This window comes from Apodemus sylvaticus, chromosome 4, assembly GCF_947179515.1.
Source record: "Apodemus sylvaticus chromosome 4, mApoSyl1.1, whole genome shotgun sequence".
Classification (NCBI taxonomy): domain Eukaryota; kingdom Metazoa; phylum Chordata; class Mammalia; order Rodentia; family Muridae; genus Apodemus; species Apodemus sylvaticus.
The window spans coordinates 68,597,251-68,625,184 of NC_067475.1; the positions used below are offsets into that span (position 1 = coordinate 68,597,251).

General features: G+C 48.0%; 1 protein-coding gene and 1 long non-coding RNA gene across 3 annotated transcripts; one reads left to right on the forward strand and one right to left on the reverse strand.

The window, feature by feature from the left end:
- Nucleotides 1-632: 632 nt before the first annotated feature.
- Nucleotides 633-27,511, forward strand: Prune1 (prune exopolyphosphatase 1). Of its 2 annotated transcripts, XM_052179791.1 has the most exons (8): nt 633-855; nt 12,507-12,599; nt 15,215-15,417; nt 17,264-17,448; nt 19,392-19,550; nt 21,356-21,450; nt 22,332-22,490; nt 25,756-27,511. In XM_052179791.1, exons 1-8 carry the CDS (start codon nt 817-819, stop codon nt 26,185-26,187), a joined length of 1,365 nt encoding a protein of 454 aa, XP_052035751.1. In that variant the 5' UTR covers nt 633-816; the 3' UTR covers nt 26,188-27,511. The 2 variants fall into 2 exon arrangements, with proteins under 2 accessions (XP_052035751.1, XP_052035752.1); XM_052179792.1 differs by lacking the exons at nt 633-855; nt 12,507-12,599; nt 17,264-17,448; nt 19,392-19,550 and having other exon boundaries at nt 15,342-15,417.
- Nucleotides 7,327-17,742, reverse strand: LOC127682994 (uncharacterized). The gene is made up of 3 exons (XR_007977465.1): nt 17,527-17,742; nt 17,071-17,378; nt 7,327-8,392 (listed from the first exon to the last, which is right to left on the reverse strand). It is a non-coding gene; the product is annotated as an uncharacterized LOC127682994 (long non-coding RNA).
- Nucleotides 27,512-27,934: the final 423 nt, after the last annotated feature.

Consider the following 27,934-nt stretch of genomic DNA (forward strand, 5'->3'; position numbering starts at 1 on the left):
ACAGGCGCACACCACCACCGCCGGGCTTTCTTTCCTTTTCTTCTTCCTTCCTTCCTTCCTTCCTTCCTTCCTTCCTTCCTTTCTTTCTTTTTTTTCGAGACAGGTTTCTCTGTGTAGCCCTGGCTGTCCTAGAACTCACTCTGTAGACCAGGCTGGCCTTCCATTCTGAAATCCGCCTGCCTCTGCTTCCCAAGTGCTGGGATTAAAGGCGTGTACCACCACTGCCCGGCACAATGTTGTAATTTAAAGTCCCAACCAAGCCAGGCCTGTGAATCCAGTATTCAGGAAGTTGAGAAAGATTAGAAATTCCAGACTAGCTTGGGCTACATAGCAAGAATTTGTAGTTATTAAAAAAATCGAGAGATTAATTTACATTAATCTCAAACAGATGTTCCGCGTAATATATGGAAAGATACTATACTTAGTCCTTTCTGCAAGTTCAGATGCCATAAAGGCGAGTTATTGTGACACATAACACAATTTGCATGTCATAGCACTCCGAAAACTGCTCACTTGGGGGAAAAACACGAGCTTCTGGACTACATTTCCCAGGAGGCACCGCGATATACTCCTCCTTGACCTCCCATGAGCCTCTGGGCTCAGAACCCAGCCTCCGCCGCTGGGGGCGGGGTAACGCCGGACTCCGGGAGTGCCGGATTACGCACTTCCTCCTGGGGTTCGGAGGCCGAACCCTTTAGTGGCGGGTTCGAGTCCCGCCCCCTGACTCTCGGCTCTAGACCCTAGGTCTGGGGCGGGGTACATTCGGCCGGGTTATCTCTCCTCGCTGAGGGGCAGCGGCACACCTCGGGCTTTACCATGGAGGACTACCTGCAGGACTGTCGAGCCGCTTTGCAGGTAACGGGTCCAGTCCGTGACCGAAAGGAATGCAGCGTGGGGTCTGGGAAGGACGAAGGTGTGGGATCTGGGGAGGCAGGACGGTCGGTGTGGAGGGATCACAGAGGTGGCCGCGGGGAGCTGGAAGACCGAACCCTTCGCCCATGGGCGGGAGAGCCCGGAGAGAAGTCTCTTCGTCCGCTTGAGTCGGGTCGTTCAGCAGGAGCTGTGCGGTGGCGCCAGCCTCGCCCGGGCGGCGAGGTGTGTCTGTCCCTTTCTCCCCGCCCCTCAGTGTCCCTCCTGCAAGCGGGCTTGAGCCCGCTGGCCTCCAGGAGCGGAGGGCACCTAGGTGCACGGCTTTATTGCCTCTGAATGGCGGTTTGCCTTTTTTTTTTTTCTAGGTAGAGGCGGTCGTGGTGTTTTACTTTAGATCTTTGTTTTTATGCCAAATAATACAGAATAATGCATCAGGCATATATGTTGACCCACAACTTAACATTCTTTTGCTTCCAGTGTTCTCCTTTAATGTTAGTGCACGCGCGCGCGTGCACACACACACACACACACACACACGTACACACACGTAAAAATACCGCCTCCTTGGTGAGGGATAAACACAAAGTGTGTTTGGAATCTAAACCATAAGCACGGCCCTGAATTCTTTGTAGCTTATTTTTGGTGCTTTTTGAGCCAGCTGGACTCACCCAGCTGTGTTGACAGGCTGTGTGGCATTAGGTCGCTATTCCCATTAGAGGCTCCGAGTCACCTGGCCCCCTACTGTGAGTTTCTCTGCCCCTGAAGAAACTAGACAGATGTCTTCCTTTAAAATAACTTAGCTCGCTGTGGTAGCCACATGCCTCTAGTCCCAACACTTGGCAGGAGGCGGTGGCTTCAGTTCAGGCCAGCTCTGGGCTGGAAAAAATAAAAACAAAAAACAAAAACCAAAAAATCCTCAACAACAACAACAACAACAGAACAATCCTCTGGGCAGTAGACTCTGGCAAACCCTGAAAGTCACCTAATTCTGCTGTAGATTCAGCTTCGTGGATAAACGAATATTCTCTATTTGAATTTAGGGTGAGGTTCAACTTGATGCCAGCTACACTAAAAACTTCCTTTTGAAGAGTATCAGGCCAGGCATGGTGCTGCTAATCTGTAACCAGCCCTGGGTTGGTTGAGGCAAAGGATTATTAGCTAAAGTGTGGCCTGGGGTACAAAACTGAGGTTGGGGCACCTGGGTGCCATGGTGATCCCCTCTCTTTATAACCTGCCAAGGATAAAGAACACTGTATTTGGGAGAAGTTGTTTTAATACATAAGGCAATTTGAACCAGTTCTCATTGTTACTTCTTTTCTTGTGAGCTTCCGTCTCCACCCATCCAGTGCTAGTTAAGAATTGTGTGTCGTCACACTTTGCCTGATGTCTGCATATTTTGTTTACTTTTTAGTGTGTTTGTTTTTGTATATAGCCCAGGCTGGCCTTGATGTCCCAGTGTAGCTGAGGTCGAGCTTGAACCTCTAGTCCTTCAGCTTCTGCTTCCTAGGTGTTAGGCTTACAGGAGAGAGCCACCAGCCTCTGCCGGGATCAAAAGCCGTTGAAAATATGTTTTTCTTTTTTTGTTCTATGTGTGTGTAGGTATTTGCACATTTAAGTGCAGTGCCCATAGACTGCAGAAGAGGTCGTTGGATTCCCTGGAACTGGAGTAGCAGGTGGTTGTGAGTCACCAGATGTGGGTGCTAAGTCCTTTCTAAGATCAGTCCAAGTTATTAAGCACTGAGACATTTACAAAACCTTAACAAATTGTTAAACTTATTTATTTTGGTGGAATGTTGGGAGCCACACCCGTGCAGTAGACACATGTGGAGGTCAGAGGAGACTGTCACCAAGTTCTCTTCCACCATCCCAGCCTTGCAGTAATCAAATTTAGGTTATTATGTTTGTAACCAATGCCCATTTCTGCTAAACCATCTCACCCCATCAGCCTCTCCCACGCTTTCTATCTTCACAAAACAATGGGTTTTTTTTATCTTCACTTACACACACACACACACACACACACACACACACACACACACACGCACAAATATTTAGGGGCTAAAAGAATGGCTCACCCATTAAAGGGCTCACTGTTCTTGCAAAGGACCAAATCCTGTTTCTAGCACCTATACTGGATTGCCTATAACCTCTAGTAATTTCAGCTCCAGGGGAATTTGGGATCTCCAATCTCTGAAGGCACCTGCACTCATATATACATACACAAGTAATTTAAAAATTAAAAATTTTTTTCCAAAATCTTTAAAAATAATTCTTCAAAACAAAACAACAACAAACTCTGGGAGCTGAAGAGATGGCTGAATGGTTAGAGAAGTAGTTCAGTTCCCAGCACCCGCACGGCACACATGTCTGTCTGACTGAGTGTATGTGTATGTCCGCACATGCCTGTGTCTGAGGAGACCAGAAGCGGATGCCTGGGTCTTGAGTTATAGGCAGTGTGAGCCGCCTGCCTTGGGTCCTGGGAAGAGAATTTCTGGCCGCTGGAAGAGCATTGAGCACTGTTAACTGCCCTGTCTCCTACTCTAACGTAGAGCGTTATTCCAAGTGCTAGCCTGTTGAGTTTTTTTCCAGAATCAGTTTCCACTCTTTAGTGAGAAGCTCTTGGATCTGAAAACTCACCCCAAAGCAGGACTCTCTTTCCAGCATTTACCTCCACACCCGTTGCCACAGATAACTGTGTACCTACCGTATCAGGAAGTTTGGCAATAGAGTTGACTTTCCCAGGATTGCCCTATCCCTGTCCTTCCCCACACTCAGCGCCCAAGGAGCAAAATCCCGTTCCTTTGTGAACCTGTGTACCCCCTCCTGAAGGTGACCGGGTCTTAGAATCTTCTCAGCACCCAGCCTCACTAGGGCAGGGAGTAAGTTGAACATGGATTCTAAGAATGTTAGCTGAGAAGCCAGGAGCAGTATGTGCTGGGGGCTGCCAGTGCTTCTGATTCTTTGTTATAGAAGTATATAGGGGAAACATTGAAGCCCAAAACAGGTATGGGGTGTAAAACCTTGTAAAACAAGGACCCTTTGTATTCCTTCCCACCCAGTTTCCCCAGAATCTGTTAGCATTTCCTTTTGAAGATGAAATTTGTGTTTGTGTGTTTGTGTATGTGTGAGAATCTGCCACATGCACTCTCAGAATTCAGAAGGAGAGTCATTAAGTCCCCTGGAGCTGGAATTACAAGCCATTGTGAACCAGCCATGTGGGTGCTAGGAACTGCTGAGCTATCTCTCCAGCCTCTGTTAATGTTTCTTGTATAGAGAGAGCCTAATCCCAGCCTGGTCTACATAGCAAATTCCAGGATGTCAAAGGCCATGTAGTGAGACTCTGTTTCAAACAAACAAGAGCTTCTTTGGTGCTTCCAACAGAGGAGTACAGAGCATGGTAGTCTGACCGAAGAGCAGCCTTTTGATAAAGAAGGTTGTCCTCTTCAGGGCTAGTGCACCTTCAGGAGGAATGTGGGTGGGGCAGCTGAGAGGAAAGATGGACCCTGGCCAAGCAGGGTGGATCAGTAGAATCCATCTTGATGATCAATAAGATGACGGGTGTCTCAGCCCAATTACCCTCACATGTGCCTGTGAGGAGAAACCAGATCCAGACAGACACACCTTTAAATGACGTCTGTGGGAGTCATGAATGCTTGGCTTTTGCACAGGACAGAGATAGTGGATTGTATCCAGTTCTCCTGCAATACCTTATTTTTAGCATGTGACACCAGAAAACTTTTCTGTAGTCTTTGCCGCATGACAATAGTGTGTTCCACTGAAAGGAAATCCGCATAGCTGGGCTTAGTGGCTGAGGTTGAGTGGGAAAGATCCCGAGGGAGGGCCAGCCTGGGCTACAGAATAGGTTCCTGGACCAGGCTGTGAAAAAGACCAGGAAGGGCCTGGCACGGGCGACCTGGTGACACTTTAATCCCACCCCTCAGTCCTAGGCAGAAGCAGGTGGATCTCTTAAATCTGAGGCCAGGTGTATAGAATGAGTTCCAGGACAGCCAGCGCTACACAGGGAAACCCTGTATTGGAAGAGAAAACAACAACAACAACAACAAAAAAACCCCGAAAGGAGCTAGGCATGAAACCGCGTCTTAAAAATATAACCAAAAATAAACAAGGGAAAGGGGAAAGGAAAGCCTGCTTTCTGTTTGTTTTGTTTTTAAATGATCGCCTGTCCTGGTGACACATCTTGTACTTCAGTCGGAAAAACTCTCTCTTTGGGGTGGGGCTGCATTTCAGGCGGAGCTAGGAACAAAGGTACACTTCTTAGACGACAGTGCCACCCAGAGTGGATGACGGCTCATCCTTGGTCAGGGGCCTCACGGTCTTTCTGTTAGTGTTACATAGAATAGCTATCGACCACAGTCATCCTCAGAAGGGAAGTGGTTTCTGTTTCTTTTTTTTTAGCCATAAACCCTCTTCCCGCCTGCCATCCAGGCCTTCAAACAAACAAGACACTTCAGGATATATTATTTCAACTACTGGTCCTCCTCCTCTAAAAACAAATATTTTTAGATTTTTTTTTGTTGTTTTTTTGTTTTTTGGATTTGGTTTTTTTCGAGACAGGGTTTCTCTGTGTAGCCCTGGCTGTCCTGGAACTCACACTGTAGACCAGGCTGGCCTCGAACTCAGAAATCCGCCTGCCTCTGCCTCCCAGAGTGCTAGGATTACAGGTGTGCGCCACCACCGCCCGGCTTGTTTTGTTGCTTTTCAAGACAGGGTCCCCCTCCTCCAACCTGCCACTTCCCTCTCCCTCCCCTTCCCCCCCCACCCCCAGTGGGGTGTGTGTGTGTGTGTGTGTGTGTGTGTAGCCCTGGCTGTCCTTGGACTTACTCTGTAGACTGGGCGGGCCTTGAACTCAGAGATCTGCCTGCCTCTGTGTTGGAAGCACTGGGATCAAGGCCTTTGCCACCACGCCTGGCTACAGGTATTCTTACCCACTGAGTATCTCTCCAGCCTCCCTCCGTTAGATTTGTGTTTATATTACACTGATTTGTTGTGTGTGCATACACTCATGTGCCACAGTGCACACGTGGAGATCAGAGAACAGTTTTCAAGACTTCCTGCTCCACCATGTGGATCCCAGTGATTGAACTCCAGTCACCAGGCTGGACAGCACACGTCTTTACCCAATGAGCTAACCTGTCTCTTTCTTTCAGAAAGTTTTTTGGCTCGCTATGCTACCTTTAGTACTAGCTGGAGGATCTCTGTGAATTAAAGGCCAGCCTGGTCTACATATCAAATTCTAGGGCAGCCACGGCTGCATAGATAGACTGTCTGCAAACAACAACAAACTAGGCCCGGCGGCACAAGCTGTAATCCTAGACTTGGGAGGTAGAAGCAGGAAAATTACCAAGAGTTCAAGGCCAGCTTGGCCTACTGGTCAGTGAACTGGCCAGCTGGGATGCAGTGACATTGATCCCAGGCAGAAGCATCCCAATCTTTGTGAGTTCAAGGCCAGCCAGGTCAGCATAGCTAAATCCTGTCTTTAAAAAAAATTGTTTCTTGTGGCTCTCAGATTCAGTTTCTTCCCCTGGCAGCTCAGGTTTCTCCTGCTGCTAAGTTTAGCTGTTGTTCCCTGAACTCCTCCCCTAGTTAGAAAACAGACACTGTTTGGCTGTGTATTCAGCCAGCGGAGAGGTGGGCTGGACAAGAGAGGTGGGCTGGACGGGAGAGTTACACATTTTTCCTAAACAAAAAGGACAGTTTCTTCTGAGTTGTGGCAGCCATGCCCACGAGAGTCTCCATATTCCGGAGCAGAGTCACGAAGAGTGTTCTTTCCTCTCAAGGATCTTCTAGTCTGGACCCTAAGCTACCTTATGAATTAGGACACACATTCATGGAAGGGTGTGGAGCCCCTTAAGGGGTCATCTTGCCTGAGACCTACTGCTGCAGGAAGCTAGAGAGGGAGAGGGTCTCACCTGGACCCCAGGGGAGGGTGGCACCAGTGGTGGTGGTGGTGGTGGTGGGGAAACCGTGTTTCATTGACGGAGGAGACTCTTAGGTGATGTCTCTTTCAATCATGCACGGCATGAAACACGTGACAGTGTCTTCCTCTTCTTGCTCTTATGAGCCAGGCTCTCTTGGTGATCCGGGCTGCTTGGAACTCATTGTGCAGTCCAGGCTGGCCTCAGAGTTGCTGCAGTCCTTCTGCCTTAGCTCCCCGAGTCCTGGGATCAAAGGTATGCACTAACATACCCAATTTATTCTCATTAAAATTTTTTTTTTAGCTGGGTGTAATGGCATAAGCCTTTAGTCCAAGGCAGAGGGAGGCGGATCTCTGTGAGTTTGAGACCAGCCTAGTTGACAGAATGAGTTCCAGGACAGCCAGGGCTACACAGAAAAACCCTGTCTAAAAAAACATTTTTAATTATATGTATATGTATGTATCGATGTGTGGGAATATGCAAGTGAATAGAGATGTCCCCAGAAGCAAGAAGACGTGTAGGATCCTCTGGAGAACAATACATGAGCCATCTCTCTAGCCCATACAATAAAAATTGTTAACATTTATTTATACATTTTGTGGGGGTGGGGCGGGAAGCATGCAGCAGCAAGCGCATCTGTTAAGGTCAGAGAACAGCTTGGCAAGATTCCCAACGCTGCCCACCATGTTGGTCTTAGGAACTGAACACGGGTGTCAAGACTGACAGCCTTTGCCCACTGAGCCATCCTGCCAGTCCTGCCCTTGCTTTATATAGGAACCAGGACCCCATATCAAGTAAGGAGCAGGGTTAGACTCAGTCCTAATCTGTGATTGTCCAGGTGGTGTTCTGCCGCTTCCTGACAGTGAGTAGTGCAGAGAGGATCTCACAGTGTGCACCCGAGCGCGCCACACACACACACACACACACACACTATGGTTTGGGGACGTCCAATCAAGGCGGGCCTGGGCAGCAGAGGGTGGTGCTAATGTGGGGTGGGAAGGAAGAGAAGGCTGCATGTCTTTGGTCACCCCAGGCCCAGGACTGCCACCGGTGACAACGCGTTCCTGCCATCTGCTGCAGGCCTTGGCTGAGCCCCAGAGTTTGATGCTCATTTGACAATTGGAGACCACTTCTCTTCCCTTCACGCTGTGAAGTGACTTTGGTCCCTTTCCTCACGCTGGGGTCTGGCTGGCCGTGATTCAGCTGCACTGTTACAGGGATTTGGACTGTCTCGGCCCTTCCTCACACTCCTCTCTCAGCCTTGCTCTGGTCCTCTTCAGCAAGGACACGAGGCCACAGTGTTCACACCCCTTCTGGCTTCAGGGAGTCAGTCATCTCTGAGCCATTTATCTAGAGTTTTCCTGTCACTTTGGTCCACAGCCATCTTGGAAAATCTTTGCTGTTTTGGAGATAGGGAACTTCCCTAGTCTCTGGAGATACTGTGTCACGTGACTGGGGTCTTGGGTATAGGATTCTCTTATTGCTTTGCAAGAGTCTCATGTTGCCAGGAACAGTGGTCTGCACATGCAATTTCAGCATTGGAGAGGCTAAGACAGGATGATTCTGAGTTTGAAGCAAGACTCCATCTTAAAAAACAAAACATTACAAAAAAGAAAGAAAAGAAATTGAGGCTGGAAAGATGGCTCAGTGGTTAAGAATACTAGCTACTCGGCTGGGCAGTAGTAGCGCACACCGTTAATCCCAGCTTGGGAGGCAAGGCAGGTGGATTTCTGAGTTCGAGGCCAGCCTGGTCTACAGAGTGAGTTCCAGGACAGCCAGGGCTGCACGGAGAAACCCTGTCTTGAAAAACAAAAACAAACAAACAAAAAAGAAAGAGAGAAAGAAAATACCAGCTGCTCTTCTAGAAGACCCTGGTTCAATTCCCAGCACTCATGGTGGCTAACAACAGTCTGTAATGCCAGTTCCAAGAGATACAGCTCCCTCTCTGGTCTCCATGGGCAGTGCAGACGAGTGGTGCACAGATGTACATGCTTGCAAGACATCCAAATGCAGAAAATAAAAATCTTCAAACACGATTTTTTTCAAAACGTTGAAAAAATACTTGCCCTCCCGTGGTGCTTTTTGATATTTTTGGATCCACACTGTACACAGACACAATACACAACCCTTGAATCAGGCTATTTGGCCTGTCTGTCATTCAGACAGTTTCTTCTCACACACCCGGGTTGTTTTGTTCTACCCCTTGGTAAGAGTCTTACCTGTAGCTCAGGCTGTCCTGGAACTCAGAAGTCTGCCAGCCTCTGCCTCCCAAGTGCTGGGATTGAAGTTGTGTGCTGTTACAACCAGCTGTTTTTTGTTGTTCTTTTGTTTGTTTTGGGTTTTTTTGAGACAGGATTTCTCTGTAGCTATTTCCTGGCTATTCTAGCACTTGCTTTGTAGACCAGGCTGGCTTTGAACTCATAGAATTCGTCCTGCCTCTTCCTCCTGAGTGCTGGGATTAAAGGCCCCTTGCTTAGTCTCAGTCTTAGGCCTCTGATCCCTTTCCTAGTTTGCTAAATTCCATGCCTAGCAAGGAGCCGTGGTGGCTTCTACCTTGCTGCCTCCTTCATGTAACCCAGTAGTCTTCAGCTGGGACAGTTTATCAAGTGTGGAGATGGCTTTTGATTGTTATGACTGCAGTGCTGTCTGCATCTACTGGGTAGAGGCCAGAGATCCTGCCAACTGACCTGTGACATGCCAGAAGTCCCTACAGCTAGGCTAGCCAACTCAGAATAACAACGTCGAAACAAAGGAACCTTGGAACCTTGCACTGGCGGGGACGCCTTGTTTTGCCTCATTCAAGCCTGATAACCTGAATTTGATACCTGGGATCCACGTGGTGGAAGGAGAGAACCTACACCCTCCACACATCCTCTGTCCTCTGTGCACACACAGAAGAGATGGTGGGAGTGGGGTGGCAGGGTTATACTTTTTTGAGATAGGGTTTTACCGTAAGTCTTGGCTGACCTGGAACTTGAAATGTAGATCAGGCTGCCCCCAAACTGGCAGGACTGCCTCTGGCTCCCAAGTGCTGGGATGAAAGGCTTGTGCCACCATGCCTACCCCCCACCCCTTTTGTTTTTGTTTTTTTGATTTTTTGAGACAGGGTTTCTCTGTATAGCCCTGGCTGTCCTGGAACTCACTCTGTAGACCAGGCTGGCCTTGAACTCAGAAATCCACCTGCCTCTGCCTCCCAAGTGCTGAGATTAAAGGGGTGCGCCACCACCGCCCGGCTCCCCTTTTGTTTTTTAATAAGTTAGCTTAAGGACTGGCAGTATAGCTCTGTTGATAAGAGTGCTTGACTAGCATGCATAACCCAGGGTTCACTCACCAGCACCACGTAAAGCAGACATGATGGCATATGACCGAAACCCTAGTGCTAGCAAGGTTGAAATAGGAAGATCAAGGAGACAAGGACCGATTGGATTATTTAGCAAACCTACCTCAAGGGTGAGGTATGTCCCTCAATAGTAGAGTGCATGCAGATGCAATCCCCAGTACTTTAAAATCATGATTATATCAACTTGCTTCTTTTTTTAGACAGGAACTCAGATAGTCTGGGCTGGCCTGGAACTTCGTGTTTAGCTGAGGCTGGACCTGAATTCCTGACCCTCCTGCCCCCAACTGCCAAGTGCTGAGATAACAGCCATCGCACCCAGTGTCTAATGCTTGAAGTGTGTGCATGTCTCGTTCGGCTGTTGTGGAGACAGAGCGATCAGTTAAGGGGTGTAAACGTGTTAGAATGACGTCTGGCACCCCCAAGAGTTTAAGTACAAATGAAGCCTGTGTGCTCTTGGAGACACCTTCGTCTAAAAATGTTTGAGGGTCCTAGGAGCTCAGGAGATGAACGGGACAAGGGTAATGATATCAGTTCTATCTCCCTCTGCATCATCAGCAGCTGGACTTTTAAAAAGTTCCATGCCGGCTGTGGTGGCGCACGCTTGTAATCCCAGCACTGGGGGAAGGAGGCAGAAGCAGGTAGATCTCTGAGTTCTAGCGAGATTCTGTCTCAAACCAAAACACAAAGGGTCTTGGCCTTGCAGATGGCTGTCTTAGTGTTTCTCTTGCTGCGAGGAGACACTGTGAGCAAAGCACCGGGCAGGAAAGGGTTTATTTGGCTTCTGCCTCATCACTGTTCATTATTGATGGAAGTCAGGAACTCAAACGGGGTAGAAGTTTGTAGGCAGGGGCTGATACGGAGGCCACCGATGGGTGCTGCTTACTGGCTTCTTCCTCATGGCTTGCTCAGTCTGCTTTCTTAGGGAACCCAGGATCACCAGCCTGCAGGGCTGACCCTCCCAAATCAACCGCCAGTTAAGAAAATCCCCTACAGACCCCCCTGCGTGCCGCCCAGTCCTACAGAAGCATCTTCTTAATTGAGGCTCCTTCCCTCACGTGACTGTAACTTGTGTCAACTTGGCATACAACTAGCCAGCACAATGGCCGAATGAATAAAATACTTAGCATGAAAGTGTGAGGACAGAAGTTCGGATCCCCAGAACCCATGTAAAACCAGCTGGTACAATATGCATCTGTAATCTTAGTGTACCTACAACAAAGCAAGATGGAAGACAGAATCCCTGGACACTTGTAGGCGTGCTGTAGTGACCGAGATGCTCCCCAAACAGAAGGAGGCAGAAGGCCAGCACCTGAGGTTGGCCCCGTGCCTTGCTCACACAGGCACACGCAGCATGCACACACAAAGTCATTGAAATAAGTGTGCAAGCCAGGCCACTCCTGCCTGTAGTCCCAGCATCTTAGGGGCTGAGGTAGACGGATTTAAGGCCAGTCAGAGCTACAGAGTGAAAATTTCTCTAAAACCAAGCCAAACCAAAAATCCGGAAAAGTTTCAGCAGTAGCACCTCTTTCACTGTGGGTTATGTATTTACTTTCTTAGCATAGCATACAAACTACTGAGTGTGGGTGACAGGCCATAAGTTCAAATCCCTGGGCCACACCGCAGAGTCGGGAGAACAACCTTCCTGGGGATCAAACTCAGGCCATCAGGCCTGGTTGATGGCAGACACGCTGATCCACTGAGCCTTCTTGCTGGCGGTAGATTTTATTTTTTACCTTTATTTTCAAAGCCTCTTTGCTTATTTTTATAGCTTAGGAACGTAAAAATTAGTCATCTAGTTTGAAAATAGGGGTGATGAGTGGCAGCTTAGGCCTAGAATACTTGAGGGCAGGGCTTTTTTTGTTTGGTTGGTTTTTTGTTTGTTTGTTTGTTTGGTTTTTTTTTTTTTTTTTGAGACAGGGTTTCTCTGTGTAGCCCTGGCTGTCCTGGAACTCACTCTGTAGACCAGGCTGTCCTCAAACTCAGATATCTGCCTGCCTCTGCCTCCCGAGTGCTGGGATTACAGGCGTGCGCCACCTCCGCGCCGTGAGGGTGTGGCTTAACTGTTTCCTGGGCGATCTGATTCTGCCCACTGTGAGTGCCTGAAGAAGCATGAACAGTGTGATAATGGTTCTTCTGAGAGTTAGCATTCAGGGACTCGGGCTAGTGGAGGGAAAATGCAACTTTCTGCTGACTGGATGGATATAACTGCTAAGGCCTAGCTTTAAAACTCAGGCCCGCTCTGCCGATCCCGGTCATGGCACCATATCCTCTGGGGGTCGGTGAGGAGAGGTGCATGGTGCCCCACCTGCGCGAGGTAGCCCACATACAGAGACGGCTTCTCGGTTTCTCCTTCCCTCCAGGAGTCCAGGCCTCTACATGTTGTGCTGGGAAATGAAGCCTGCGACCTAGACTCCATGGTGTCCGCGCTCGCCCTGGCCTTCTACCTAACGAAGGTGAGTGTCAGGAAACCATTTCTTAGAGTGAAACGATCTATCGGGATCCAGGCCCGGCCCTGCTGCTTCCCAATGTTTAGCCTTGGCTAAAGTGAAGTCTCAGGTAAGTGATTATGACAAATGTGTGTAAGCCCTTGGAAGTGGGATAAAGGCCACTCTGCTTCGTAGACAGACAGACAGACAGATAGACAGATGGATCGATGTTGGAAGCAGGAGGCAAGAGGATAAGGGCCATTCTGTTTCATTAACAAATGGGGGTAGGGTGGCAGGGAGGGAGGGAGGCTGGAGAGGTGACTCAGAGGACCTGGGTTCGGTTATTCTCCAACACCTACAGGTAGTTAACCATTTTTTATTCCAGTTCCAGGGGATCAAATGCCTTCTTCTGACCCCACAGGCCCCAGGCTCACGATGATACATGTATGACATGCAGGCCAAATATTCAATATAAAACAAGATGAATAATTCAGTAAAAAAAAAAAAAATTGGCTGGGCTATCTCAGTCAACAAGTACCTTGGCGTGCAAGCATGAAGACCAGAGTGACCCCTAGAATGACATAAAGTCAGACACGGTGGCACTTCGTTCTCATCCCAGCACTGGGAGGCAGACAGGCGGGTCTGTGGGCTCAGTGGCCGGCCAGCCTTGCCCACCTGCTGAGTTTCAGGCAAGCGGGGAGCAGGATGCGGGTGCCTTAGAAGTGGCACCTGAGGTTCTCCCCTGAGCTCCTCGCACTCTTATGCAGGTACACACGCACCTGTGCACAGCACGAAGGATAAATAAGATCCTAAACTTGTTGAGTACTGTGTTACCCTCCGGGATGTATAAGTCTGGTTTAAAGGATGTCTTTCTATTACTGTGAAAAGACACCATGACCAAGGCGACTCCTTAAAAAGAAAGCATTTAGCTGGGCAGTGGTGGCGCACACCTGTAATCCCAGCACTCTGGGAGGCAGAGGCAGGTGGATTTCTGAGTTCGAGGCCAGCCTGGTTTACAGAGTGAGTTCCAGGATAGCCAGGGCTACACAGAGAAACCCTGTCTCCAAAAAACCAAATCCAAAAATCCAAAAAAAAGAAAAAAGAAAAGGAAAAGAAAAGAAAAAAGAAAGCATTTGTCAGGCACACCTTTAATCCTAGCACTCAGTAGAGGCAGGCGGATTTCTGAGTTTGAGGCCAGCCTGATCTACAAAGTTGAGTTCCAGGACAGCCAGGCCTATACAGAGGAAACCCTGTCTCAAAACACAAAACAAAACCAAAAAGAAAAACAAGAATTTAATTGGAGCTGGCTTACAGGTGCAGAGGTGCAGTGGGTTTTTATCATGGCAGGGAGCATGGCGCCATGCGGGCAGGGGTGGAGCTGGAGGAGCGGAGAGGCCTGCATGTTTGCAGGCCGAAGGGAGAGAGCCTCTGGGCCTGCCTTGGGCCTTGAAACTCAAAGCCCACTTGGAGTTCTACCTCACACTTCCTCCACTAAGAAAGGCCACGCCTTCCAATCCCTCACAGTGCCGCTCCCTGACTACTGTGTATTCACACATGTGGGCCTACTGGGGTCACGTAAACCACCTCAAGGAATTTGCAAAACCATAAAGTTATATTTAAATAGCTTATCAGCGGGGGTATTTATTTATTTATTTATTTATTTTTGAGACAGACTTTGATTTATTTCACATTAACACTGAACTTACTAGGTAGCTGAAGGTAACACTGAATTTTTAATTCTGCTTCTGCCTCCTGCATGCTGGGCTTATAGCAAAAACCATTATATGATGTATGCAGTGTTGGGAATTCCTAGGTCTCTGGCCTGCCTGGTAAGTACCTTACCAGCTAAGCCACACCACAGCCCAGGCTAATTAGAAAGGGTTTGTTTGTTTGTTTGTTTGTTTGTTTGTTTGTTCGTTCGAGACAGGGTTTCTCTGTAATATCCCTGGCTGTCCTGGAACTCTGTAGATCAGGATGTAGATCAAACTCAAAGAGCTCTACCTGCCCCTGCCTCCAGAGTGCTGGGATTAAAGGCTTGTGCCACCACACCCAGCAACATTTTTATTCTTATTTTATGTGTATGGGTGTTTTGCCTATATATATGTCTAAGCACCAAGTGTGTGCCAGGTGCTCTCAGAGTCCAGAAGAGGGCATCAGAGTCCCTGGGACCAGAGTTGTGAATGGCTGTGAGCTGCCATGTGGGCGCTGGAAATGGAAACCTGGATCCTCTAGAAGAGCAGCCAGTGCCCGTAACCTCTGGGTCATCTCTCCAGCCCCTGCCTGGGTCAGCGCTTTAGGACCAATTTTCTATGTCCTGTAGCTTGAAGTCTATACCTAGGTCTTTTCCTTAAAGTAGCTTGTTGACTTCCGTGTCATTGCTAAGATAGGGGACAAGGATTGGGGTGCAGCTCAGTAGAATGTGCTTTTCCTAGGAAGGTGGTCAGGGCTCCAGCGGTATAGACTTGCTAATTGTGGCCTTGAGAGGTGGTAATTTACCCGTGATCACAGCTCCTTTAGTCTTTTGTTTTGCAGATGTGCATTAGGGAGAAAACTCAGAACCCAACCTCAGGTTTAGAGTTAGGGGTTACTTTTTCTTGCAGTTTCTAAGCCATATTATGTCTTCTTTTCGATTCCCTAACTAGACGTCTGAAGCAGAAGACATCTTTATACCAGTTTTAAATATAAAGCGTTCAGAGCTTCCTCTTCGAGGGGACAATGTCTTCTTCCTCCAGGAGGTTAAGATTCCAGAGCCAGCGCTGATCTTCCGGGATGAGATTGACCTTCTCGCATTGCACCAGGCTGGCCAGCTCACCCTCATCCTTGTTGACCACCATATTTTACCGAAGTAAGCAGACGGGCATTAAGTCAATGGAGCGGCCCTCCGCCTGCGTGGAGAGGAGGACAGGGCTGCTCGCGGAGTCTCAGACGCTCATTTGTGGTTGCCATGGTTCTGGTTTTTTTGTTTTGTTTGCTTTTCGTGTAAGACAGGGCCTCACTCTGCATCCTTGGCTGGTCTCTAAATCACTATGTATTCCAGTCTAGCCCTGAAGTCAGAAATCCACCTGCCGGGCTGGAGAGATGGCTCAGTGGGTAAGAGCACCGACTGCTCTTCCAAAGGTCATGAGTTCAAATCCCAGAAACCACTTGGTGGCTCACAACCACCCAGAAAGAGATCTGAGGCCCTCTTCCCGTGTCTGAAAACAGCTACAGTGTACTTACATATAATAAATAAATAAATCTTTAAAAAAAAAAAAAGAAATCCACCTGCCTCAGAGGCTAACTATAATTGATGGGTCATATCCAATATATATATATAAAATATTAAAAAATAGTGTCACTTCTCTAGTTATATGATATATATGATATAAACAAAAATATATAGTGAGTTCAAACTAAATAATCATAATAACTTAAATCTGCCTTCAATGTGAGAACTTTTTGCTGTTTTGAAATACAGGAATAATATGTTCTAGTAGACCCTATAAATAGCTCAGTCGTGTCTGTTCAACAAATGTGTACATCCACACTAATTCCACTTCTAATTTAAGGCTAGAAAAAGCAGCCAGAAAGCAACAGGACTGTGATTCTTGCCTAAGTCTGTCTGGCTCCTGCAAGTCTTAAAAAATGTCTATTTTTTTTCCCCTTGAGCACACTATGGTTATACCAAGAAATGATAGTTTGCCAAAGGCATTTATGCATCCATGAATTTCCTGAAGCGGATGAAGGTGACAGTTTCCATGCACCTTTCAGTCTGGAAGAGGGGGTAATAAAGAGGTCCTCAGAGGCACACCATAACTGTCCTCCAGAGGACATCGGATGACGGACCTAACTCACTGTGCTCGAGGGAAGCAGAGGACAAAGGAGCTGACCCCTGAACCGGGTCTTAGAAGAGAATTTTGTGTTTGTCCCTGCAGAGTGGGGAGGTGGCTGAGAGAAGCCTTCGGGCAGAGAGGAGTTAGCGGAGGCAAAGCAGGCAGGCATGAAATCGCACACTGAGTAGGGAACTGGCACTTGCTTTGCACAGCTGGGCATGAGCTATGTGGGAAAGGTAAGACATGAATCGATGAACTGAGGTAGGCAGGGTGCAGAGCATGGAGTCCCTGTCGTCCCTTCTAAGGAGATTGGAATGTATTTTTAGGTAGTAGAAAACTTGTTAATTGTATTTATTCCAGGTCCTAACAGATTAAAGTTTTTTTTTTTGTTTTGTTTTGTTTTTATTTTGTTCTTTTGTTTTTCAAGTGACCATCCAGGAATCTTTTGAAGGACAGCTTAGATGAGCCTTAACTGAAGCAGTTCAGGCGGGGGATACTGATGGGCCTAGAAGGCCATTGCACAGGCCTAGAAAGGGAGACATGGATAAAAGTCCTGCCCTGGGGACTTTCGAGATGTTTCATTCTCAAAAGAGCAAGGTGGAGTATAGAGTTCAGTTGGAAAGGCAGCCTTAAAGGACAGTGACTGTGTAGATATTTATAGTAGAAACGTCACAAGAGTCACTTACATGCTGGTCAAATGCTGCTTCCAATGCCACGTCAGAGAGTGGAGAGGGGTAAGGCGGGTAAAGTGATGTCTGTGTGTTTGCATAGGGCATGCACTCCTTCCTCATGGTGGGGAGCTGGAGATCCTTCTGGGCAGCTGGAGAACTCTTATCTGCTTCTTTCTTTCCATTTTCTGTTAACCACCCCCCTCCCCAGAAGCGACGCAGCTCTGGAGGAGGCCGTAGCAGAGGTGCTGGACCACCGACCGATTGAGCAGAAATACTGTCCCCCATGTCACGTCTCAGTTGAGCTGGTGGGGTCCTGTGCTACCCTGGTGACAGAGAGAATCCTGCAGGGGGCACCAGAGACCTTGGACAAACAAACTGCAGCTCTACTGCATGGTAAGGGATCGGGTTTGGGTTGGGACCTTTGCTCCCCTCCCGGAAGCGGGGCAGTGAAAGTCTAGACTCCAGCCTTACCGGTCACGGTGCTCTTGAAGCGGTTCATCCACCCCGGAGGGCCAGGGTTCCTGCCGCGGCTGGTCATTGTTTCACTGCCTGGGAATCTGGTAGACAGTGCACAGAGGGGCAGGGCACCGGCCGCGATGCTTCCTGTTCGCAGCAGTGTTAGTGGAAGGAGGACTCGCTGAAGAAACAGGAAACATCCCTGAGAACACTTCCGCCAGGAAATGGTTGTTGTATCTCCTGCAGGCCTCTTAACCTTTCCTCTTATGTTTTTCCACGGGTGTGCGTGTGCTGATCTCATTTAGATTAGTCCAGGCACATGCTCTTCCAATAGTAAGATGCTGTGATGGAAGACAAAATCCAGACAGAGGAGAAGCACAAAGCATCATCCGTAGCAACAGCTTTTTGAAATTGACAGCTGCCAAGGGAGGGGAGTCAGTTTTCATCCACGGAGTGTCACTGGGTGTGTCAGCCACACTCCAGGGCAGCCCTGTCTCAGGAGGAGTTGGCCAATAAAAATCATACTCCATGAGGGGTTTTGGGGTTTTTTTTGTTTTAGTTTTTGTCTTTTTTAAAAAATTAAAAATGCGGATGGGTGTGTTCCCTGCATGTATGTCTAAGCACTACACAATGAACTCAGCTGTTAGAAGAGGGTATCAGAGTTACAAATGGTTTGAACTGCTGTTTGGTGCTGGGAATTGAACTTGGCTGGAACCAGTACTCTTCTGAGCCGTCTCTCCAGCCCCTACCCATGCACCCCATCCCTATTTTTGTTTTTGCTTGTTTGTTCTTTGTCTTTTGTTTTTTGAGATCGGGTCTTCCTGGCTGTGCTAGAACTCACTGTGTAAATCAAACTGGCCTTGAACTCACAGAAATTCACCTGCCTCTGCTTCCCTAGTGCTGGAATTCCACCACTGCTTGGTTTTCCCACCTCTTCTTGCTGCTTCCCCTACCTCCCCCCTCCCCTTTTCTTAAGTTTTCCAGACATGTTTTTTCTGTCTAGTCCTGGCTGTCCTAGAACTCACTCTGTAGATCAGGCTGGCCTTGAACTCTGAGAGGGCCTGCCTCTACCTCCCGCATGCATGCTGGGATTAAAGGCGTGTGCCACCACCACCACCACCACCACCACCACCACCACCACCATCACCCCCCCACCACCACCACCCCCACCACCACCCCCACCACTACCCCCACCACCACCACCACCACCACCACCCCCACCCGGCTCCAACCCTGCTTTTTAAGAGAGGAGAGATCATGCAGCTGGGTGGGTAGGGAAGGGAGGTGGAGCTGGGGAGTGGAAAGAATATGAAATTTTCAAAGAAAATTGTTTTAAAAAATTAAAAATGATTGTATGATGGAATTTGGCTTGCTGAAAAGCTGAATTCCTTCTGAGGCTGTGAAATCTATGAGGCCCAGGGTGCCTGGGCTCCTTTTTTTGCATTCTATTTTACTTTATTTTTATGTGTCTGGGTGTTTTGTCTGTGTGTATATCTGTGTACCATGTGCATGCTGGGTACCTGAGGAGGCCAGAAGAGGGCTTCTGATCTCCTGAGACTGGAGTTATACACTGCCATATTGGTTCTTGACTCAAACCCGGGCCTCTGGAAGAGCAGCCAGTGCTCTTACCTGCTGAGCCACCTGTACACTCCACACTCAGGCGTCTGTCCACCTGTCCGTGTCCCTCCCTACGTTGAACTTTGGGAGGTTTCTCTTTGACATAGTCAGTCTGGGTGTATTATTTTGTCACCTGTGGTGGAATCGCTTGGGTTGTACCCTCTGGATTGTGTTCATTGGGTTTGAAGTTATTTGTGTGCTAACGGTTGTGAGTGGGGGGTTTACTCACACACAGGACTCCTGTTCTGCCCTATCCCTTTTAGGAACCATCATCCTGGACTGTGTCAACATGGATACCAAAATTGGAAAGGCAACCCTAAAGGACAGCAAATATGTGGAAAAACTGGAGGCTCTGTTCCCAGATCTGCCCAAAAGAAAAGATATCTTTGATTCTCTGCAGAAGGCAAAGTTTGACGTCTCAGGTATGATGTGCATCCATCCTGAGTCTGCAAGAGGATTGTAGCCAGTCCTCGCTACTTTGTGATTCTTCTTTTCCTGCCTTTTATCTCCCTAGTTTCAACCCCTGTCACTAGATAGGAGAGAAAGAAGGATAGGGTGATGGGGTGGGACAGACAGACAGACAAAGCTATCTTTGTATCTTATTTCTTTCTTTCTGTTTCTTTGAGCAGGACTACTAATAGACCAAACCAACCTCCCTAAATTACCAGTAACTACCTACCCCAGCTCTTGGGACCCTAGCATTTATATATTCTCTGATAAGTGTCTGGAATTCCAAATGTCACACAATTGCAACAATTGTCTGCAGCTGGTAAAACCATGCCTCTGCCAGAAGGTGACGCAAATCATAATCAGCTATTGTGGATATTTAATTCTTATAATATTTCTTTGTATGTGGGGTTTTTTTTGTTTGTTTGTTTGTTTTTTTGTTTTTGTTTTTTGTTTTTTGAGACAGGGTTTCTCTGTGTAGCCCTGAAATTCACTCTGTAGACCAGGCTGGCCTTGAACTCAGAAATCCACCTGCCTCTGCCTCCCAAGTGCTGGAATTACAGGCGTGCGCCACCATTGCCCGGCTCTGTATGTGTTTTTAAAGATTTATTTATTATGAATACAGTGTTCCGTATGAGAAGAGGGCACCAGATCTCATTATAGATGGTTATGAGCCACCATGATGTGGTGCACTCTTGGAGGCAGAGGCAGGTGGATTCCTGAGTTCAAGGCCAGCCTAGTCTATAGAGTTCCAGGACAGTCAGGGCTATACAGAGAAACCCTGTCTCAAAAAAACCAAATCCAAAAAACAAAAAACAAAAAACAAAAAAAAAAAAAAAGAAAAAAAAAGAAAGAAAAAACAAGATCATGTCATTAGCAGAAGTAAGAGGAAGCTGTTTTAGTGCATGTTCAGAAGACAAACAGAACCAGAAACTTCCATAATCCAACTATTGACAAAAAACAACCAAAAAAGCAAAAAGGAGACATAAATGTTCCATGTACTCTAGAGGGAGCCCTTCGGGGCTGAGGGTGTAGCTGGAGAGAGGATGCTTGCCCTGCATGAGCAGGGCCCTGGGTGTGAACCACAGCAAAAATAATAAACAAAGAGTAAATGGGCGAGGGGAGGGTAGAGAAACACAAAGGTCTCTGTTGCTTTGGCTCTGGTTTCTTGTTTGTTTTGGGGGGGGCGGGTGTTGGTTAATAAGAGGGTCTCACTATGTAGCCCTGGCTAGCCTGGAACTCATGATGTAGACCTGGCTGATCTCAAACTCTTGAGCTCCACCAGCCTCTTCCTCCAGGGCACCGGGCTCAAGGCTGAGGACCACCACCTCGCCCAGTGAAGCTTCCCTTCTAGCCCTCTTCAGAGCCCCTTGCTCTAATGCAGCTGGCAGCCATTTCGGCAGACAGTCACTATTGTGACCTGATTGTTGCCATTTTAACATTTTGTTTCTTTTATATGTATGGGTTTTTTGCCTGCATGTATGTCTGTGCACTATGTGCATGTCTGGTGCCAACTGAAGAAGGTGACAGTTACAGACAGTTGTCAGCTGTCATGTGGGTGCTGGGAATTGAACCCAGGTCCTCTGAAGAATAGCCAGTGCTCATAACTGCTGAGCTGTCTCTCCTGCCTGTGACCTGATTATTTTAGTAAACCTTTGTATAATTACATCTTCAGTTACTTGTCCTGTTTGTTGCCCTGAGGAGAAACTATTGTCCCGTTTTCCTGATCTTTACCTTTGCAGTGTTAGGCCAAGTTTCCTGTTTGACTTCTGTTTCCTAGGACTGACCACTGAGCAGCTGCTCAGGAAGGACCAGAAGACGATCTACAGACAGGGAACCAAGGTGGCAGTCAGTGCAGTCTACATGGATTTGGAGGTAAGAGCAAGCCAGTGAAAGGGGGAAGGGGACACCGTTCACCTCCGTTCCTAGCTCGCTCTGGAATACCTTGGTTCCTCTCCTCTTGTCTCGTCTCCTCTGGAATTCCCTACAGTCCATCGCCCCTCACTGTGCTGCTGTAAAAGTCTGAATGTCAGTTTCTCTGCATCCACTTCCATTTTTGCACTCCCATAAATCATTCCCTGTAGAGCAATCAGTGATTTTGTGTGTGAGTTTTGTTTTGGGATTTTTGTTTTGTTTTGTTTTTGATGGTGCAGGAAAATTGGCTTTATCATGATAATTCTGGAATCTTGGGTCTTTTAAAAACACAGAAATATTGTAAGAGTAGGTTTTCATTTTAATCTCAGGTGTGGGGATGCGGAGGCTGCTTCAGACTGGCTAAAGTGGCTAACTATGGTCTATGGTTTGCCTCATGCTCTAGTAGAGGCATAGTTTTGCCAGCTGCAGATAGTTTTACAAATGTGTGAACTTTTCAGAGGGTACATAAATACTAGAGCCCCCTGAGAGGTAAAGATTGGGGGAGGGGGATAAAGGATGGGAAAAAGAAGAACCTGCAAAGTAGCAAAGACCACCAACACGCTGTCTTTATTTTATTGAGGAAACCTAGGCTCAAAGGGTTAGTATCCGTTCTAGGTCTTGTTCCTGAGAGGCAATGTAGTGGAGCTACTTTTCAAAACAGTGCTGTCTTAATTGAAAGCCTGCATTCTCCCCTTTCTACCACAGTCTCCAGTATGTAAAAACTACATACATTTAGTGATGTAGAAAATATGAGCTGCATGCACAGAAAACTCTTAGAGTTCATTGGTGATAAGGACCGTTTGGCTGTAAACTTTGATTGTGTTCTGTTTCTTCCCTTCTAGGCCTTTCTGCAGCGGTCAGACCTTCTCGCAGATCTCAGTGCTTTCTGCCATGATCACAGCTATGACGCCCTGGTTGCCATGACTATCTTTTTCAATACTCATAATGAGCCAGTACGGCAATTAGCTATCTTCTGTCCCCACGAGGCACTTCGAATGACAGTGAGTCGCCATCCCGTCACCCAATGGCCTCTGTGTCTTATAGTTCTGTGCTATAAGACCTTGCCCCTGAGTTCTGTGTGTTTTAGATTTTTATTTATTTTTGTGTGTTTATATGTCCATGTGTGTATGTATGGGTGCCCGTTGAGGCCAGAAGAGGGTGTTAGATCCCTTGGAGCTAGAGTGTCAGGTATTCATTAGCCACCCGGCATCTAGTGTGTGTGCACATGTGGAAGTCAGAGGAGAGCTTGCAGGAATCAGTTCATTTCTTCTACTAGTATAGGTCCTAGGGGTCAAACACTGATGGTCAGTCTGGGCAGCCTTTGTCCATTGGTCCAATGTTTGTCTTTGAGACAGGGCCTCACACAGTTGCCCAGGATGCACCTAGACCTCTTACCTGCTTTTTGTCCAGCTCTCTACAGGGGAATACCCCTGGTCATACAGTTACTGAGTAAAATGGTTCTAAAGATTAGAGACAACCGTTTAGGCTTACAAGCAGCTGCAGCAAACCCTGGGTAGAAGGAAGTGTTGTCACCTGTAGTGAGAACTTGCTCTCACTGGGCGTACTGACTCGGGCCTCTGTTCCCAGCATCTAGGGACTGCAGCCGGTGCTGCTTAGTAACAAAGACGCTATTTCAGAGCCCTCAGGGCTGATGCCGGGCATCGCTTTTCACAGCTCCAGCCCCAGCAGTCGGTAGCAGAGGCAAGACGATAGCCTGTGAGTTTGAGGCCAGCCAAGTCTGTGTAGTGAGAGCCTGTCTTTAGAAAATATTGGGGAGAGCCGGACGGTGGTGGCACACGCCTGTAATCCCAGCACTCTGGGAGGTAGAGACAGGGGGATTTCTCAGTTCGAGGCCAGCCTGGTCTACAGAGTGAGTTCCAGGACAGCCAGGGCTACACAGAGAAACCCTGTCTCGAAAAAAATAAATCCAAAAAAAAAAAAAATGGGGGTGGGGGACTGAGGATTTAGCTCATCGGTATCATCGGTAGAATGCTCACCTAGCCATTGGCCTGGGTTTGATCCCTCGTACTACCAAAAAAAAAACATAACAACAACAACAAAACTAAAAGAAAATTGGTTCTTTCTCTTTATTGTCTTGACAATTTATGGGCAGAACAGAAAACTGGGAGTGGAGCTCAGGAGTGGGGCACTACAAAGAGTAAAAGGCAAGGGCATACCTGTCTGCTTCACACACAGTAGGGAACCTTTTAAAAATTATTATTATTTTTTTTTTTTAAGATTCGTTAATTTTTTTTTTTTGTATGGGTACACTGTAGCTTCAGACACACCAGAAGAGGGCATTGGATCCCTTTACAGATGGTTGTGAGCCACCATGTGGTTGCTGGGAATTGAACTCAGGATCTCTGGAAGAACAGTCAGTGCTCTTAACTGCTGAGCCATCTCTCCAGCCCAGGAGGGAACCTTTTCAACTGTGCAGCACGCTGGGCTCAGTCTGGATACCACTCTGCAGAGAAGGGCTCAGTACAGGCTCAGCCCCCTTCCTGGCCTCCTTCCACTGGTTACTCATTCAGAATGACGTAAGACTGAGTTGCCTGTGCTGGGAAGATGTTCAGGATAGGAGAGGCATGTCTGCTCTTTGCTGCTGCCGCCTCTTTTCCTGTCCTGATTGCAGGAGTAGCTGGTACTAGGAAAGAACAGGCTTTATAAGCTGGTAGACATGTTTTTTCTGTCTCAGGTCCCTACCCACCTGTCCCTTGAGCTAAGCCAGAGGACTTGAGTCTACAGTCTGCTGTGGTCATCAGCAAAATGTAGTGTTGGAAGAGTCACTGTTGCTCAGTTTGCTGTTGTCATTAGCATAAAGTGCATTTTGTGGCAGGATCCCTGTTCAAAACATGTGGCTTTTACTAATCATGTTACTAAGGGGAAGGTACTCTGGCAATAGGAAAGGACCCTTCCCCCTCCAGAACCCGGTCCCCACTCTGCTACTCTGATGACCATACCTGAACCCGGTCCCCACTCTGCTACTCTGATGACCATACCTGCCCATGCTCTCTGTGCGGGGAGCTAGGATCCTTTTCAGTCTGGTCTGCCATTTCTTCTCTTTCTTCCGTTACTGGTATATAATACATAGAGAACACTACTCTTGGTAACAGTCCTGGGCTCAAATGTCAGTTTCATTTTTGTATAAACTGCAACCTAATCTGCTGGTCATGCTGGCATATACTTGGGAAGCAAAGGCAGGCGGATCTTTGAGTTGGAGGCCAGCCTGGTCTACAGAGCAAGTTGCAGGATAGCCTGAGCTACAGAGAAACCCTGGCTCAAAACCAGAATATAAAACAAAACGAAGCTGTGAGCTAATCTGTGTAAGCCGCAGTCACCCTGGCCACCTGTGAGTGCGTGTAGCGGCTGTACCACCATAGCGAGGTGTCTGGAAGCACCTCAGCCAGCAGCATGCTTGGCCCGCCCCCACCTCCTTCTCTTCAGTTTGTTTGGCCTTAGTTCTCTGATGTCTACATGGTTGCTAGTCCTGTCCTTGCTGAAGTCCATGAGCATGGGGATATACACAGACCCCTGGGTCCGTCTCAGACTCTGCCATCCTCCACATGATTTCACTCAAGAAAACCTCTGTACACTTCGGTTTCTTTAATAAGGAAACAAAATATTAGGGGTGGGTGGGAGGACAGGGGGAGAGAAGGGGGCTTATGGGACTTTCGGGGTGTGGGGGCTAGAAAAGGGGAAATCATTTGAAATGTAAATAAAAAATATATCGAATTAAAAAAAATGGATCATTAAAAAAAAAAAGGAAACAAAATATGTCATCTAAATGTTCCAGCCTCGCAGTATGCCTTATACTTGTAATATCAGCGCTAGGAAAGCCGAGGCAGGAGGATTACAATGTATTCAAGGCAAGTCTGGGCTACCTAGTAAGTTCTAGGGCTGTAGTAAATGTAAGGCCCTTTGTCAAAAAAAAAAAAAAAAAAAAAAGAAAGGAAGGAAGGAAGGAAGGAAGGAAGGAAGGAAGAAAGGAGGTAGGGAGTCGGTCTACGCATGTAAGTCATCTGGCAGAGTGCTTCCAGTGCCCTGGGTTTGATCCCAAGTACCTCATAAACCGGCTGTGGCGATACACGGGAAATCTCAACATTTAGAAGGCAAAGGGGTCTGCGGGACCCAGGCCATCCAGGGCTACATGGTGAGACCCTGTTTCAACAGACAAGCAAACAAACAAAATACTTTTCATTCCTGTTAAAGAAACCTCAGCTCTATGGTATGTCACGTGACCATCATCTCCTGCCCTTGTCTTCTCAGATCTGTGGAGTCCTGGAACAGTCCACCTCCCCACCCCTGAAGCTGACAGCTGTCCCAAGCATCTCTCCTAACCTCCAGGCCTATCTTCAAGGCAACACCCAGGTCTCTCGAAAGAAGCTGCTGCCTGTGCTCCAGGAAGCCCTCGCAGCATATCTTGACTCAACGAAGATGCCTTCAGGGCAGTCTGAGGTAGTTGTGGGTGTGTCTAGGGAGCAGGTGGACAAGGAATTGGACAGGGCGAGTAACTCTCTGATTTCTGGACTGAGTCAAGATGAGGAAGACCCTCCGCTGCCACCCACACCCATGAACAGCTTGGTGGATGAGTGTCCTCTGGACCAGGGGCTGCCGAAGCTCTCTGCTGAGGCTGTCTTTGAGAAGTGCAGTCAGATCTCACTATCCCAGTCAACAAGAGCCTGCCCATCAAATAAGTGACCACAGGAAGCAGGGAGGGGCAGTGAGGAGGAGGCGACGGCCTGCCTCAAATGCATGCTTTGAGATGTCTGGTCACTTCAGCAACTATGTCCATGGCTCCAGGATCGGGGACTGTTCCCATAGCCCTGGGAGGACAGAGAAAGCAGCTGCTGTAGGGACAGCTTTCTGCCTCTCCTCTCCTCTCTCCCAGTCAGACAAGTTTTATTTAATTTTATTATTTAATCTGCACTGGTTTTTCTCTATTTGGTGGGCACAGTGTGATAGGACCACTGTCCTGGCAGAGCAGGACTGAAGGAATGTAGACCCCACCTCAGTGTCTTCAGAGCGACCGTGAACAGAGGCAGTATCCTGCCAGGAAACCAATTCCCTGCTTGTCTCCATGAATTGACCTTTTCAATTTTTTTAAAGTTATTTTTGAGACAGAGCCTCACACAGCCCAGGCTGGCCTTGAGCTCTGTATGTACCCGAGGCTCGTCTTCATTTCCTAATCCTCCCGAGTGCTGAACTTGCCGAGCACTGCTGTCGCCCGTGGCTGTCTGTGGTCCTGGACAGATGTCTGACTTCCTGTATCTCTGTCTCCTTCTGTCCCAGAATCACGGGAAGCCTGAAGAGAACCGGGGACCGAGGTTCTTGCCTTCTCCTGGCCCTGGGGTGGCCGTGGGACCTCATAGGCATTTTTGCCAAGAAGGCAGAACTTGCCTGAGCCCTGGATATCCCCTGTCTTAGTGGGCCTGGCAAGGTCTTGTCAGTCTTTTTCTGGTTTTGCCCATGTGGGGGAACGCGTGGAGTGTCTTCTGGTGAGACATCCGCTGCCCTAGGTCTCATTTCCCCTCTGTAACTGAGGGTAGGAGCTGTGCCCGGGTGTTCTGTGCCGGGCTCGTCCTCCCTTCCTTTCTCCCCTCTGCTTCCTTGCTACTCTTCCTTGTCTTCCCTGGGAGCTCTCGGGGTCACTGGATTGTTTCACGTTTCTGTGTGATTGTTCCAAGGGCCTTAGCCTCATGTAGCATGTACAGGGTTGTAACGGTGACCCAGCAGTGAGCTCTCTCCCACTTGTTCCGCATGTGTGGTCTCCCCTCCCCCACCTCCCCCCCTTTTTCTCAAATTAAGCCCTTTCCCCTGTTCTTATCCCATATAAGTTGCAAACAATATCTGAACAGTAGGGTGTGCGGTGGTTTGGAGCAGTCTGGCTTCACTTTAGTGTATGACGTCTGTAGCCATGGGAACGTGAAATATTGGTGCGATCACTGAACCAAAGGGATTGTGTTCTGTGACTTTGGTGTTTTATTTTGCATTTTTGTTTCATATTAAATACTTTCTTCCTGTTTGCGGTCTTGTTTCTTTTAAAAAGTATAGTTTAAAAGAAATTATAAATTCTGGTAATAGCTGCACCTCCCACAGACTCATCTCCCCGTTTCCCACACACTCATCTCCCCGTCTCCCACACTCTCATCTCCCTGTCTCCCACACTCTCATCTCCCTGTCTCCCACACACTCATCTCCCCGTCTCCCACACACTCAGTGCTTTGCTGTCTCAGCTAGGAGCTGCTCCTGTTCATCCTCAGCCTTCCCTTAGTTCCTGTGTCCAGACATTCCCTTAAAATACTCAGTTGCTGGGCAGTGGCTGCGCACACCTTTGATCCCAGCACTCAGAAGGCAGAGGCAGGCAGATCCTTGTAAATTCAAGGCCAGCCTGGTCTACAAAGTGAGTTAGTTGTGGTCTCAGATAGTTTTGTTTCTTTTTATGAGG

What these genes read in the sequence shown, in the direction of transcription:
- Prune1 (XM_052179791.1), top strand. Translation starts at nt 817, where the DNA reads ATGGAGGACTACCTGCAGGACTGTCGAGCCGCTTTGCAG. An exon ending in ACTGTCGAGCCGCTTTGCAG is followed by an intron (nt 856 to 12,506) that starts GTAACGGGTCCA and finishes CCTTCCCTCCAG; the next exon opens with GAGTCCAGGCCTCTACATGT. An exon ending in AACTGCAGCTCTACTGCATG is followed by an intron (nt 17,449 to 19,391) that starts GTAAGGGATCGG and finishes TATCCCTTTTAG; the next exon opens with GAACCATCATCCTGGACTGT.